Source organism: Pristis pectinata, chromosome 4, assembly GCF_009764475.1.
Source record: "Pristis pectinata isolate sPriPec2 chromosome 4, sPriPec2.1.pri, whole genome shotgun sequence".
Taxonomy (NCBI): Eukaryota; Metazoa; Chordata; class Chondrichthyes; order Rhinopristiformes; family Pristidae; genus Pristis; species Pristis pectinata.
Window position 1 is genome coordinate 30,577,093 of NC_067408.1, and position 16,541 is coordinate 30,593,633.

General features: G+C 37.2%; 1 protein-coding gene across 7 annotated transcripts in view; it reads right to left on the bottom strand.

Annotated features, from left to right (window-relative positions):
* The window catches only part of ankhd1 (ankyrin repeat and KH domain containing 1), a 148,770-nt gene that overhangs the window by 48,224 nt on the left and 84,005 nt on the right, over positions 1-16,541 (bottom strand). For 6 of the 7 annotated variants that reach the window (XM_052013594.1, XM_052013597.1, XM_052013596.1 and 3 more), the window contains exons 14-15: positions 14,473-14,575; positions 5,049-5,789 (exon numbers count right to left, since the gene is read on the bottom strand). In XM_052013594.1, the coding sequence (XP_051869554.1) occupies positions 5,049-5,789; positions 14,473-14,575 (844 nt within the window). The remainder of the gene's footprint in view (positions 1-5,048; positions 5,790-14,472; positions 14,576-16,541) is intronic. The other variant, XM_052013601.1, reaches the window with a different exon arrangement.

The window sequence follows — 16,541 nt, forward strand, 5'->3', positions numbered from 1 at the left end:
GACAAATGAAATATAGATTAGAAATTACTATTGTAATGAATCATATTTTCTCTTGCACAGAATGACTTGCTTTTTGAGTTAATCTCTACAGACCAAGAGACAAGCTCGTAATATCCTTTAGCTATGTTCTGCATCAGAATATGCATTTGCTCACGCACCTGAGGAAGAGATGAGAGAGAAAGTGCGTGGTGCAGAACATCTCAACTTCAAAAGGCTAGTAAGTTACTGTGCAAGAGACTTGTACGAATTATCTATGAAATGACAAATTCTGGATTAGCAGCAGCCAAAGGGCAGTCTAGGAGAGCTGTTTGACAAAAACAAGGAGAGAAAGTACAACATAGAAAGTGAAGATGGGCATAGGCACATCAATAGTTATGCAAGTTTTTTTTGTTATTTATTCATGCACAAGATGTGGACTTTGCTGACAATGTCAACATTTATTTTCTATGCATTATTACCCCAGAGGTGGATTTGGAGTCACACTTCAGCCAGACTAGATTAGGATTGTAGAATTTCTTCTCTGACAGATGTTAGTAAACTGAAAGTGGTTATTACATCAATCCAGTAGTTCTTCTGTAAATTTTGTATTTTTATTCAATTACTTTCAATTTTAATTCTCCCAACTGCCATAGTGGAATCTGAAATGTCTCTTGATCAATTGTCCAGCATTCCAGCTGCTGGTGCAGCGATGAACCACTGGCAAATGAAAAATGGTCGATGCACTAGCACAAAGGAAAGTTTATTAAAAAAAAGACGAAGAGCTGTTAAGTTGACATCCATCGTATGAAAGAAGTGTGAATGTTGATTTACAAAAAAAAACAAGGTGCTGAGATCTATTATTGTGTTGAATTTAGTACCATGGGGTCATGAAGAAGCTGTGAAATTTTACCATTATGCCAAACTTGGAATACTGCAAACACTTTGAGCACGGTAACTGAACCATTTCTAACTTGGAGCTGTTGTTGAACTCAATATGGCTGATCTCCAAGGACAGAAGAAATTACAAGTTGTTGAGCTAGGGTTCTCAAATCTCAAAAAATCTTCACTTGAAGGGGTATACAAGATAGTTAACTCAAAGTAAGTGGAATAAAAGGCATTTTTGCTGCATCACTTTGCATGACAAAAGAGGACATAGATATTTCTTTATGCTCAGGGTAATCATCAATTAGACTGAATGCTAAGGCTTACAGTTCGAGCCAGTACACAGGATTTATGATCAAAATAATGCAACTGATTTTCTGGATTAAATAAAATTATACAAAAAAGATGTCCAATATACATTGTTCACCAATAATCAAAAGCTTTAATCTTGTACGATTCCTGCATTTTTTGCAGTTGGGTTCTCTATGTAGAAAGAACCATTAATATTTGAGGAAAAGTATAGCAAACAAACAGCAATTTAAAAAAAAAATTGCCAACAAGGTAACATGGGATTACAAGATCTACAGCCTCCAAGATCCCAACTCAAGGTATGTTAGATTAAATAAACAGGTAACTTTAAAATGGTGCAAGTTCCCACACTGGTAGAAGATGAATGACTATTTGTTTTAGTGGTGCTAGTTAACACATAAATGTTGGTCAGTAAAATAAAAGGAATTTATAATACTCTAATCCAGCAGCAGGAGTTAACACTTCTAGTCCAAAGCATAGAGCCCTCTAGAATCCTAGTAAGTGGTGTGTTCATTATATTTTGTCTGCTGCAGGACAGACCTTGCTTCTTAGATTACTGGCATTGTCTTTAACAATTTAAGACAGGATATACCTAGTAGAAATAGAACATTGACAGGGAAACACCTCTGCAAACAAGGAATTGCTGTGCATTTTTTAAAATGTTGAATTTCTACTTTGACTCATAATTATAGCTTTTGTAGAATTTTGTTTTCAATTAAGAGCAGCTAAATTTTGAACGGTTCTTGTGGAGAGTGATCTACAATACCCTGCCCATTGTGGGCTATCAAAAGTTTTGATTTTTCAGTTTAAATGACTATCCTTCATGCTGACCTGCCAAGGGACAACAGTGGATTGGTCTGGAATGGTCAGATTTTCTGAGTACTAGTCAGGATTGTGCTTGACCAGATTTGGGCAAGTAGTTTTATCATGTCTCCAATATTACGTGTGTGTTAGCTGCAGCTACATACCTGGTCCTTGAGTAATAGATACACATGCATTTTTCAGCCAAAATTACAATGACAAGCCAAAATAGCCAATGTGTTTCCAGGCAAAGTCATGGCCCCAAAAATAATAGATTTCATTAAGTGCAACGACTAAGGAATTCTTCAACGCTTAGAAACCAAATTCAAGTCCAGCTACAGTCCAATGAAGTGAAAAACTGCACCGGTTACCTTTTTTAAAAAATGAAATTAGCTTGTGCAGAACCAATCCAGATCCCAGTGGGTGCGGACCCATAGCACAAAGTTATCTGTAATTTGGCAAACTCACTCAGAAACTAATGGACCATTGGAATGGGTAAGGCAAGTATCATGTACACAGAGAATGCTATTCCAGGGTCACGGTGAAGAATACAGTAATGTGGAATAGGAGTAACCCAACCCCAATTTCAGTGTACCCTGATCTGGGAATGCTTTGCTCCTAACTAGCAATCCCTAAAATGGAATGCATCAATTTTCAGTACCAATATCTCAACTTGAGGGTAATTTAAAAGAAATCCACACCATTATTGAGGATTGTTGGTTGCTGGTTTCATCCCCAGTTGCATGTAATACAATAGCATGGTGTAGACTAACAAGGTGTTTCAAAGTGAGAATCTCACCTTTAAGTCAGCAGTAGTCTCACCTCATGAAGATAAAGTTTTTAAAAAATGCAACTGCTATTCCTTCCAAGCTGTTGCAATAGCTTAAATCTCATGCTCTTATATCGAGGTCAAAAACAACTTTCAATTCCTTTGAATGAACCTATATTTTAAAATTCATAATCCATTTCATCAGCATCTTCAAACTAAGCTATGTAGAATCACAATAAATTTATCACATCCAGATATACGAAAATGACAACTACAAATTATACTTACCAAAACAAAGTGTTCTGCTAACAGCCAAGTGCCTGGCTGTTTTGAGAATTCTCATCATGAAGAGTTACACTTCCAACAAATTTTATGCAGCCAGGCTGTCATTATACTACCACTAGGTGCCACTATAGCAATTTACAATTGCGACAAGAATTCCAAAACACTTATTACAAACATCCAGCAAGAGCCAACTAAAAGTGCACTAAAAATGTCCAATAAAGCCAAGCTCCAGGTACAAGCCCTCAATGTAACAGAACTGAAATCAATCTTAAAAAAAATAGATTTTTGGGTTGACAAAGTATTCAATGCAATTTTCCAAAATGATCTATTTGCAATAATTAATATTTGGAACTTGGGATCCAAACATACACCACCTTCTCAATATTACTATGGAACAAAATACAATAATTCAACACAAGACAACAACATCTCATTGTGAAAATTGGAAGAGTATCACCTTGATAACTTGCTTCCAACACTATTTTTCACAACTATGTTACTTGCTAGGCAGGACCTGGAACAGCAACCAGCATTACATTTTTAATGTTATTTGATTTTATTCTAAACGCTGTTGAAAATTTTATACATTAGAATAATTATTTTTATAATAACAAATATCAAGACAACTGACTAGCCTCTAACATTGTCACTAGAAAAAAAAATTAATAATACCTTAACGATATGAGTAATTACCATGGTAGGCAAAAAAAAATCAGCTGAATTATGTTTACTCCAAAGAAATTCTCCTTCTAGATAACAAATCAACTCGAGCATTTCAAAACAAAAGATCAGGTTTATAAGGTTTAAATAATATTTTAAATTTTGGCCATTTCAGAGAATCAAACAGTTCCCTATTTGTGATATTTGTGCAGGATGTGGGGAGTTGGTATCATTTCATATGAGTTCATACTCTGCAAAAAATAAAGCATTTTGATTCGGATAAAATACATAGCATAAGCTTTTTGAAGCACATTTGTAATGTGAAATAGGAGGTTCAGTTCCATTTCGAATATTCTCTCTTGATACCAAAATACAATTCGATTTCAATTTACTGAAGTATTTTAATAAGGATATGCTGCAGTTATACAAAAATTCATTCAGTAATTAAATTTGTGGGCTGCAACAAGGGGAAAGCACAATCTTTACATTAAAAATACAGACATTTCAGTGGTTGACTGGGAAATTCTTTCCCTAGAGCAGCTAGATTGCAGCTGGTTTGAGCCAAAACGGCCCCCTGGAAGTAGTTTCTTATACCTCAAATTCCAATTTAACTGCAGCGATACAATACATGTGTCAAAGTGGCATTGGCTTTTAATAAAATATGAAATAAAACTGTCCTCCAATTTAGGCAATATTCTTTATTTCAGCTTTTTGTGGCTTAAACTACTATAATGACAAAGGTCAATGAATATAAGATATTAAATCAAAGTTTAAGGGAACAAACTAGTCAAAATTGAGATTATGCCCATGCATTGAGATAGCTCAAGGGCAAAACAGGTGTCAATGTTTGGTAACAAACTTCCTGAATATATTTTCCAGTTAGCGTGTGTGATTTTTAATTTTCAAATGAGTTTACCATCTAATTTCAAGCCCATTTTACTTTTTTTCTTAAAAAGGAGAGTGGCAATGAGAGATTGCGAACTTCAGAAATCTGAAATTAAAGGAAAAGGCTGGAAATGCAAAGCAAGTATCTGATAGACAAAGAAAGTTCACGTGCTGATGTGTGACCCTTGATTAGGGCTGCTCAGTTGTGATAGTATATTATAATCAAAATACAGGCTTTAGTTTATCTTTCAGATACTGATTGAGCTCTACACATCCAACTTTCAAATGTCAAGAGCTACTTAAAAGGGATGGCAATTTTTGGCTGGCTAGAAACAGCATTGCCACTTAAAGTAGTCTGAATAAAGCATTGCATCTACAGTTCTGTCTCTCAATAAATCTAACAAATATCCATTTGCACCTAAAAGCTAGTAGATGCGAGCAAAGGCAAAGTATAAAAGAGGACCAATTCTCAACCCACCTGCCATGATGTCATCAAGAGTGTCAGTTAGCGTCTGTGCTGGAGTTGCAACCATTAATCCATCAGGTGCTTGAGCTAAGAGTCCCTGTCCAAGTCCAGCAAGTTGTGCCTGTCCTAACAAAGGCTGATTCACAATTACTCGCTGTAGATCGGGTACGTTAGTGATAGGATAAACAGAACTAGTAAAGTTTGGAGATACTTGTGTTGCTAAAGGTTGAATAGGAACAAACCCCATTTGGGTTGCAGGTGGCTGCTGCTGGCCATCTCTGTGCAAGATGGTGTCCACCTGAGGCAACTTTGAAAAGTCTTCCTCTGGCAGACATTCACCAGTCCCCACCTGAGAGAACAGTCCTCCATGTGGGCATTGCTGCTGTTGTTGCTGGAGCTGAAGCGTCTGCTGTTGACCCTTGGCTTCCAAGTACTCTTTGGTAAACTGCTGCTGAGTTTTCAGCTGCAATTCCCTTTCAACCTTTTGCAGCTCTTTCAAAATCTTTTTCTTCTTCTGTACTTGCTCTTCTCTGCTCTTTTTTAGTTCTTCTATTTTGTCTTTGGTTAAAGTGTCTCCCTGAATCAATTCTAGTGACTTCAACTGTGCCTTCTCAATAGCGTTAATTCTTTGTCCCAGCTCTGTCAGCTTGCCTTCCGTCTCTTCCACAATGCATTCTAAAGGCTGGTACTGGTGGAAGGGCTGGACATCCTGTTCCGCTACCTGCAGGGGACTGGACTTCTGCTTGGATGTACCTAAGCACACGAAAAATGTTTGAAAAAATGCCATGCAAAAATTACTTACCCATGTGTAACCAGTGTAAACTTTTCACCACATTGTGGCTTTCATTCAGTCTAGCACTGAACATAAATTTTTCTACATTTGCTTTGTTCAATCTAATGAAGAATTTGCATTCCAGATATCAGTTTTGCAAGTTTTCGGAAATTATTTGCCATCATTTTTTTTGTCAAAGAAGAAATGGGAAAGGAAAAAAAAATTAAATAGTTTCCACAATAGAATTTCTAGAAAATGGTAATTTTGGATAATAGGGTTAAAGTACAATTATAGTAAAAATGCTGGGTAGCATTAAGACAACTTTTTTTTTTGAATACTGCAATATTATTGTCTCAGGATCAACAATTCCTTCCCCGATTTCAAGTCTACATGCCTCTTCTCCAACTACTACAAATATAATCTAAGTTGGTCTTCAAATAATTGTCTCACAGGACAACCATAAAACTAAGTAATTAACTTCTGACTCACATTTAAGCTGTTTATCATTGGACCATTCCTCTGTCAAGCACCAGAAGTCTGAACTAAACATTATAAGGTGCAATTAAAGAGCTTAAGAAACCAACTTAAAATTTTGAATTATGCTATTTTAGAATTCCCAATCTGTATTTAATTTTGAACTGCAAAAGGTTGATAATCAAAATAATTGCAGATCAAAATATTGTGAATATATTCTGACAAATTCTCTAGATTTCTTTTAAAGATGTGTCTGATTGAAATTATACATTCACTTTGAATAATGCAACTTTTGTCTTCTATAAAGCTAGTGCCACATGGAAAAAGATCCTAATGAACCTGAAACATGCAAATATTTGAGATTTTCAAATTTTTTTTTTGCAAGTCAACCAAGATTGCAGGATAATTTCCTTTGATGGTTCTATTGTTTCATGCAACATTGCTTGAGGCAGTACTAAGCCAGTGAAGTTGCAGATTTAATTTCTGGTGTTTATGACTTTGGCTGATGCACCAAGGCCAAGGGGATGGAGTCTAGTTACGTGTTGCCTCAGAACCACAGCTCCATAAAGGAAGAAATAGTTAGGTACAGTTATCATTCCTCACAAGTATCACGTGATCCTTGCTGGAAGTGAAAACCTCAGACACAAAATTAAAGTAACCTTTAATGGCCTTCTGCCCGTATCCTATATGCACTGTCGCTTTCACCCATTAATGCATTCATTGTCCAACAAACAATTTGAAAAATTCTTAACCTTTCAAATCACCCCCTTCCTTCTCCATCTCCTCTATCACACTGCAAACTCCCAAAATCCCTGCATTTTCCAATTCTGATCTCCTGAACATCCCTGATTTTAATCTCTCCACCAATGGCAACCATACCATGCGCTACCTTACCACTATACTTCAGAATTCCTTCCCTAAATCTGTTTTCTCCTCACAGTAAAAAGCTCTTTGGCCAAGTCTTGGGCATCTTTCATCAGACAAGGTTTCAAAGAAGTACCTTGGGAAATTTTGCTGCACAAAAGCTGCTATTTAATGTTACATAGGCTCACACTTTGAACAAATAATTGGGCAAAAAGCAGAGGGAATTTTATCATGAAGCTATAATACAGAATGTTTGAAGACAGAATAGTGATTAAATAAACAATCCATTTCCAGAAAATAGGCATTAATTTAAAGTGGCTGTATTTGCTTGAAAATACACTTTATATGCCAAAGGTAGATGCACTATGTCAATGCTTTTAATTTCATTTTGATTGGAGACATGGGGAGGAGAGGGAAGAAATGCATTAGCAATAAGGACAATCATGATAGCTCAAAACACATGTAATTTTTTACAGAAGGAAATATGAATACTGAAGCTTCAGTGTGGCCTCATTAACTGCATGGGTCATACAAATATTGTTAAAAACAATTAACTCACTAATCTTACTTGTTCATTCAGTAAGGAAGTCAGAAATTATTCCATGAAAATTTATTACTCAAGAAAGCACCAAGAAGCCTCACAGAAAGACTTTTTCTCCCTTTTAATTTTTTTTTGTTTGAAATATCGGTTTATTAACAGAGATCCAAGGCATGTAAAGATTTGGTGCTGTCAATGATTGGCTAATTGGTATCACTGACTCCAAGAGCAAATTTTCAGCATAGGCAATTTTTGTTTTACATTGTGCATTAAAATACTGCCATGATTTGCTTATGGAAAAAAGATAGCATTTTTATGCAAAACTATCGGGCAATATTGTCATTTACCATAATGCATCGAAATCACCAGATAACATTTTTAACCAATATTTACAATATGCACATTTGCACAAATGGCAAAAGAGATGGGCACAATTTATCATGAAGCCTCCTTGAACAAGAAACAGAATAGATTTATCTGGAATTTGTTTCTAGATATCCTTCAATTTTTTAGGAAAGTTGCTTTTACAGATGTCTGAAACAAAAACAAGGATACAAATAAGATGAGTTGGTTTACATCTAATTATTATGCCCTAACCATGCAAATTATGCTTTCGAAGTAATAAAAAAAACTGGCAAGGGGACACAGAAACTATGTTTTTCATATAACTACTCATTTTGAATAATTAAAACATTCCTTGACTCAAAAATAATTAATGTCATGCAATAACCTAAAATTTAGTGAAGACATCAGAATCACAGATTGAAACAGCCCACTTAATCTCTTAGCTCTGCTGATATTAGTTTTTAAAAATTAAACCGAAGTGATTTAACAACTTTTTAAAAATAAGACAGCTCATTCCTACTATGTTGCAATCTTTTGGAGAAAATGTTTTAAATTTTAAATTCTTTACTGACACTTTTGAAGATCCATAATTAGATCTTAAGAAAATCTATGCATTAACAGGTTATAAATTAACAGCATCATATTCACTTTCAAAAATTGATTCATTGTATAATAATAGATGCTATTTACAAGTATAGATTTTTGCTAGCTATATTTTAAGAACAAGTCAAAATGTTCAATATTTCTGATAAAAATAAATGAAGCCTTGACTAAGAGCAGCAAGGTGATATTCATGTATAACACTTAAAAAGGATACTTTCATTACAGCAATTTGTTGATTCCTGCATTTTTGTGCTGAACATGTTAAAATGGAACTGCAAAAGACTGCTTTTATATCGTTATACCAATGCAATAAGGGTCATCACCTACTGTGTAAAATCTTATGTCCAGAGACACAAGATTTTCACACAGCATGCAGGAACCCATATGCGAGCCTGTTGCAGTTGCTAAGAATTGTTCTCCTTTTAAAACAATGTTCTCTTAGACTGTTTTGTTTTAAGAATGTGGCACAGAGTAATTGACTTTTAAAGACAAATCTTTTATTTATTTGGGAAACCTCAATATAAGGAGGAGGCAATCTTTTGTTACCAATATAGTTAACTGCATTCCAACAACATTAACCATTTCAGTTTAAAACTGAGCATTTTACAGTGAAGGTGAAACAGAATTGCATACCAAGGCTGGGCCTCAATTATATTACCATGAATGTTCTTAATCACAGCTACCACTGTTGATTTCTCCTTTTATATAAAAAAAAATTCCAACTTAAAGAGTTTATGTGGTAAATGGGATTAGTATAGTTGGGTGCAATGGTCAGCGCAGATGTGGTGGACTGTTTCTGTGCTGTATGTCTTTGACACAGAGCTTGGCAAGAATAGGCCTTCTATTGTTAAAGTTAGCAAACCCTTCAGCAGCAAATATCCTACAATTCAAGCTGCAGCGCCTGCCAAAGATCCTGAAGTTGATCTGAAATATTTTTACACAACCAACTGTAATCCTTGGCTGGACAAACATTTACACAGGGTGTGGCTCAGGACAAACAGGACAGGGTTGCAATAACAATGTTAGGTAACAGGATGAGCAGCCAGAGGTCTGGATCATTGATCCAGAGACACTAGTTTGAGTCACACTGCAACAAGGAATTTAACTTCAAGTTAGTCAAAACAACTGGAATTAAGGGTTTAAAGCTAGCCTCAATAAGAGTGGTCATTGAACTACTCAACTGTCGTAAAAAAACCATCTGGTTGACTCATGTCCTTCAGGAAAGAAAATTTTATACCATATGACTCTAGACACACCAGGTTACTAGATCTTTGAGGCCAATATCAAGCACTGTCATGTCAACAATTTCACCCACCCCCAAACCTTGGTCCTCACCTACCACTACCACCCCACCAGCCTGTGCATCCAACACGGCTCTGCCATCTACAACAGGATCCCACTACCAGCTACATTTTCCCCTCCCCTCTCCACAGGGATCACTCTCTCCGTAAATCCCCAGGTCCACTCATCCCTCCCCAGGCACTCTCTCTTGTAACCACAAAAGTGTAACACCTGCCCCTACACCTCTCACCATCCAGGGCCCTTCTAGGTGAGACAGTCTTTCACATGCAAATCCCCCGGCATTATTCATTGCATCCAGTGCTCCCATTGCAGCCTCCTCTATATCAGTAAGACCGGGCGCAGATTATATGACCACTTCGCTGAGTGCCTTTGCTCCATCCACCGTGACCACCTGGATCTCCCAGTTGCCAGCCATTTTAGATCTCCTTCCCATTCCCACGCTGACATGCCTGTCCTTGGCAACTCTCAATATTGCCAAGTTGAGATTAAATGCTAATTAGAAGAACTGCACTTCATATTCCGCCTGGGTAGTCTGCAACCTGACGGCGTGAACACTGAGTTCTCCAACTTCTGGTAACTGCTCCCCCTCTGTCCTTTTTTCTCTTCTCTCTCCTCCTGGTCTCCATCACCCCTTCTCTCCCCTCCCCAACCCTCTTCATCTGCCCATCGCCAACACACTCTTCCCACAGGTTCCCCTCCCCACCTCCCTCTCTTTATTCCATCTGCCACCTTTTCCTTTCAGATTCCATGATTTTCAGCCCTTTGTCAAATTAGAGGAATTACACCTCATATTCCACTTTAGTAGTCTGCAACCTGGTACCATGAACATTTATTTATCCAACTTATTCATCTATCACCTCCCAGCTCTGATGTCATTCCCACTCTTCCCCTCCCCTATCTCCCTATCACCCCACCTCACCTGGATCCACCTATCGCCTGCCAGCTCTTACTCCACTCTTTCCCTCCACCTTTTTATATCGGCTATCTCTCCTCCATTTTTCAGTCCAGGTGAAGGGTTTCCACCCAAAATGTCGACTGTCCATTTCCCTCCATAGATGCTGCCTGACCTGCTGAGTTCCTCCAGCATTTGTGTTGCATCAGTTGTAAAACCTTGGCCAATGTGTTCAATGCTAAAGGCCTCATTAGTTTCTCAAAGGGTTGGTTTCTATTCTTGGAATGTAATAAGCCTAGCAGATACTCACCTCTACCTCCAAATACAGGCATCCATAGGACTTTGGATTTGCATCTTTTGGAGGGGGCAAGCGAATGCATTGTTCCTGTTATCAGCAACCATGCATGTACCTCTATCAATATTCTTATCAGATTATTTGTTCTGTTCCCCCCCCCAAATTTGCATTTCTAAAACAGCAGTTGCAAAATAATCCAGGCCCAAATTACATTCTTAGACACACCTTTCCCCATTTGTTTATTCAAACTCCACAAAATTTCTAAAACTAAACTGGGTGCCTCTATACACTCTGAAACCTGTCCTGGATTGCACATCTTAGTGGTACTAAGAAATCCACTTTTGTATAATATGGCTGAAAACTCCATTAACATATATCACATTTACCTAAAGTAGTAGATGACATAGTGACCCTCCTCTTTTCTCCTAGTCTAAATATTTCACAAGATCTTACCAGTACAGAGTGCAGCAAGTTTCCCAGTGAAGGTTAGGTGCAGTGACTAATTCAGCATTCAATTACCATGTTAAATTAACCTTAATCCCTAACATCATCAGGTCCCTCTTTCGAGTACAGAGGTCTGCTCAAGTATGAAATTAAAATCCAACCTATCCACATCCAATCTGAACCCAATCCAACCAGCTGGAGTACTTGCAATTTTGCCGTACTCTACCTGGCCCAACCCAATGATTGCCCTAAATACAACAAACTAAAACACGCTCTTGATCTTTTTTGAGGATTAAACACCAAATAAGCATACCTAAAATTCTCAACTTTCTTAGTTAGCTTGTAACTGAGCAAATCATCTTGAGCTTTATAAAGTACTGAGCCAGGATGCCATGAGACAGCCTAATCCAATCCAAACCTAAATGTTTTAATTGGAATAGACACCCGAGCAGAATTGAACCTGACATATGACTGGGTGTCAGCTGTGTCACTCAGCTTGCTTCTCTTGAGAATTTGCCAGCTCTACTCCAGTATTCCTTGTAACCAGGCTTGCTGGTCACATACAGCCACTGCCAACTACAAATCTATCCAACTCAGGTTTTGGATCAAGTCAGTCATGGAAGGTTGACTCCTTCCTATCTGTCCACATCAAGATCATCCAGGTCCCAAAGGCACCCTATTTATTATCCCTTTTTTGTCCTTCCAAGTAGTTTCATCTTCAATTGATAACAAAGTGATAGGCAAAGTTCAAGCCCTCAAAAGAGATAATTGGAAATACTCAGGAGTAGCAAGCTGAGCAACAGAACTGTCTAGCTCATATCACTGTTCTGATGATTACAGCATGAACACCACATTTCAGTTTGAGATGTGGCATTTCAATGAAAACAGTTTGCCTCTGCAATATCAATGAAGGATCTATACAATCTATACACAAGGTATTTCATGGCCTTCTTTAATTTAACACTTAACAGCTGCTAATATAAATTTAAATTTGTTAAGTGTGTTCAAAGTAATGAGATATTACAAAGGGCTTTACAAATGACCATTAATAAGGTGCTGAGATACAGGCGATTAAAGTTTGGTTGAGAGGTAACTATTGAGATGATTATCTGCGAGATCATCAAAGATGGAAAGCTATTGGCAATCCTTCCCTAATGTTTCCTCCACCACCCCCCGCACCCCCCCCCCCCCCACCATTAATTGTAGGCCATGGCTTTCAGCGTAGTGGAATGACTTTTATAACTTGAAACACAAACACCAGCTTGATCTTGCAGACATCCAAATCCAATATGCACCACACTTCCTCATCAATTGCTTTATCTAGGTCTTCATTTGACAGTCAGGATGACGCTACCTTCAAGTATAAGCCAGAGTTATCTCCATATAACTGTATCCCCTTTTGTCAAAAATTCACCCCACAGCTCGGTCCTGCATCTCTCATGTGAACTGATGGAAGCCTTGCCCTTCAAGGACTGAAAAACATGCCAGAAAACCTTTGGATATTCATAAACACTCACTAGCTTTTATTGCATTGGGATTCTGATGCAATTTTAAAGAAAAGGGATTAAACATCTTGGCCCCTTTTCACAGTTCAAACTAAAGTGGGTCCCAGTAGGGATAGTAAGGAGCAACTGGGACAGTCACCTGTCTCTAAACAAACATCCACCAATTATAGTGCACTGGTTAACCCAATATTTAACATGGAGAGTAAAGCATGCCATCTTCAGGTAAATCTACCAACATCATAAGTGATCACTCATCTTGACAAAAAAACTAATTCTTGCAGAAATGTTTTAAAGATACAGACACCCCATCAATTGTTAAAGGCCTGTAAATACGTTTCTTGAGATGAGCGACAGTTGGTATATGCTTTGCATTTCTTACATGAGAAAGCAGTAACTCTTCTAACTATGCTTATAAAATATTGGACTCAGTACACTGTCTTGAATAAAATTTTAAATGCAGTAATGCATTCCCAAAGTTCCCAGCTTCTTCTTGGGGTTTGTACAAGGTACTAGGTCAAAATGTTTTCCCTCAGTCTTAGAGTATAACATCCCCATATAAAACCACAAACTCCACTGTACATTGCTCCCTACTCAGTTCTACTTTGATTCTATCTAGGCCTCTTATATAGACCACATATATACTGTGCTGACCTAAAAAGCTATTTTTCAGATTCGCAAGGACCAGCAAAATAGCCTGTATATAACAGCTGGCAATAGATACCATCTTAATCTTGCATCTAGAATTGTGTACCAGGCTTCCTCATTAATTGCTTTACCCAGGTCTTCATTTGACTACAAGGATGACTCTACTTTTGAGTATAAGCCAGAGTCATCTCCAAACAACCATATTCGCTTTTGTGAAAAATCCGTCCCATTGCTCAGTCCTGCATTTCTTGTGTACTGCGTTTCATTTTCACTCAGAACTACCTTCAATGAAATCACAATTTTGATATATTATTAGCACATCTTGCTCAAACTAATAGTATAATTCCCTATTCTCGAACCTCAAAATGACAAGTTAGCAGTTTCTAACAGCGATTTATCATCCCATTTAAAATTAAGACGTGAAATCTATCTAAACCTGTCAATCGACTTAACTATTGGACAGTCTACCAGAAGTTCATGAAACCATTTTAGACAGAAAATCTTACTTCAAAAAGGAACACAAGAGCATTCGAACTTCAGTTACCTAGAATATGAAATTTAAATCATGCAAAAACTACTCGAGCTAAACTTGCTTCATTGAAATCTGTTTGTTATAAAATACAAATTTCCCATATTTTCCTTCATTGTAAATTCTTTGAGACTCAGGCCCCTAATGATTAAAAATAGGGAAGGGAGCTATAAGTTTACAAGTACGTTGAAATCCTCCCTCAACCAATGAAAACAATCAAAAACTCACCTTTATTAATTACAGAAAGAGTAGTTCCAACATTCGCTGGAGATTGGTCAGGCTCCTGGGGTGGAACTACCATGGCGAGTGCTTGTACTGGTACCCTGGGAGCCTGGAAAAAAATTAGTTACAGAATAACCCAGTTATAATCATATAAACTTACAGTCATCCACAAATAATAACTATTTTCAAATAGAATTCGAACTATTCAAAGTTTTCAATCTTTATTAAAGTTCAATTTTGCAAGAATCGAAGTGCAAATCCATTATGTCTGTGCCAGTTCTCTGAATGAGCTACAGATGAGTCTTATTTCCTTGCCCTTTTTCTACAGCCTTGCAAATGCTTCCCTCTTTTAAAGCATCTCACCATTGTTTTTGCATTCCAGGTAGGAACAAGCAGCTGCTCTTGGTTAACTGTCTTAAAAGGGAAGATTGCTATTTACTGACCCTTCTGTAACTGGAAACAGTTTCTTATTGCCAAAACCCATCATGATTTTAAATATACAGATTACATTTTCCTTTAACCTTCCAAGCTTAAACAGAGAATGACTTCAGTTTCCCTTATCTATTCACATAACTGAACTCCTGCATCTCTGGTACATTCTGGTAAATCTTACCTCAACCCTGAGATCTAACACAAGATCAGAAAGATGCAGTCCCCAGTAAGACTGGGCCCTGTCACCATGGAATTTGGCAATGGAATGGACAGAATGAAGGTGCAGTTATCACCCAGTAGTTTCTGGAGTTATGGCAGTCTTGGCATGGAAGAAAAAATATTGTCAAATGAGAGAAAATGCTTGACAATTTGGGAGATTGCTAAAATTGGTAAATTGCAACAAGAGGTCATGTTATTTTCTGCTCTAAGCAAATCTTTTGCATCTAAATCAATTAAAACATATACAGGGATACCCTGTGATGTAGATTTTGGCACGGTGAACAAAGCCGTATAAATGAGCCACAGATATTTTCAGCAGGAAAACTTTGTAAATGGTGCCAACAATGCAGAAATGTGCTTGTAAAATTCACATCAAACAATGAGGGAAAATATACTTAGGTGGTTGATGATACTAACTCACTCTTAAAACCCCAAGTTTAAACTAACTTCAGTTCTAAACTAGTGTTATTTTCAAGGTGAAAACTACTTTTATATCTAACTACTCCTGTGGTAGATTAATCCACACCGGGTCACTCCAAAAACTGAATGAATCACAGCTGTTATTTTGAATAACTCCTGAAGGAATCAGACCAAAAGAATCACTTTGGGAACATATGCACTGGCCAGAAGACTAGAATAAACAATTGTTCACCTCTTAACCAGATTATGCTCAAATTAAAGCCAAAGGTCTCTGCAATGTTCAAATTTTAGTATTGTACATATCTAATCCTAGTTCAAACTTTATTGATGCCATATTTATTACTTTGGAGACTTTGTATCAAAAATCCCAAATATATGTTGTGACTTTGCAATTTCAAAGCAATTCAAGATGTAGCCAGTAAGAGGTGCAAATAAGAACAAGATACAAATTATTAGAATGTAATCAGTGGGACACTATAAAGAAAAAAACATTAGTTCTTAAGAGCCAGCCATCTCTAACTGTACCAACAATAAAGACTGAGGAAATGAATCCAAGTTTCATCACAATACAAAGCTAGTGAAAAAATGAGCTTTAAGGAAACAACGAAAGAATGCAGAAACATATGGACAAGTAGGCGAAAATATGACAGATGGAAAGTTAGTATTTTGATTGGTATGTTGGCTTTCATTACAAAGGAATTGGAATATAGAGTAGAGGTCTCACATTATTAACAGAAGTACTTGGAGAGATTAAGCCCACTGTAGTAGTGTGGTTTGGTCTCCTTAGCCGAGGAGGAATATGCTTGCCTTAGAGAGCACAGAAGTTCATTGGACTGAATTCTCAGATGAGCAAGTTACCGTACAAAGAGACCAAGTGCACAAGGCCTATATTCTTGAGCTTATAAGAGTGAAAGTTGATCTTATTTATGCTAAAAATTTGTAAGGGGCATGGCAAGGTTGATGTTAGGAGAAACCTTCCCTTGGTTGGCCAGTCTGAAGCTATG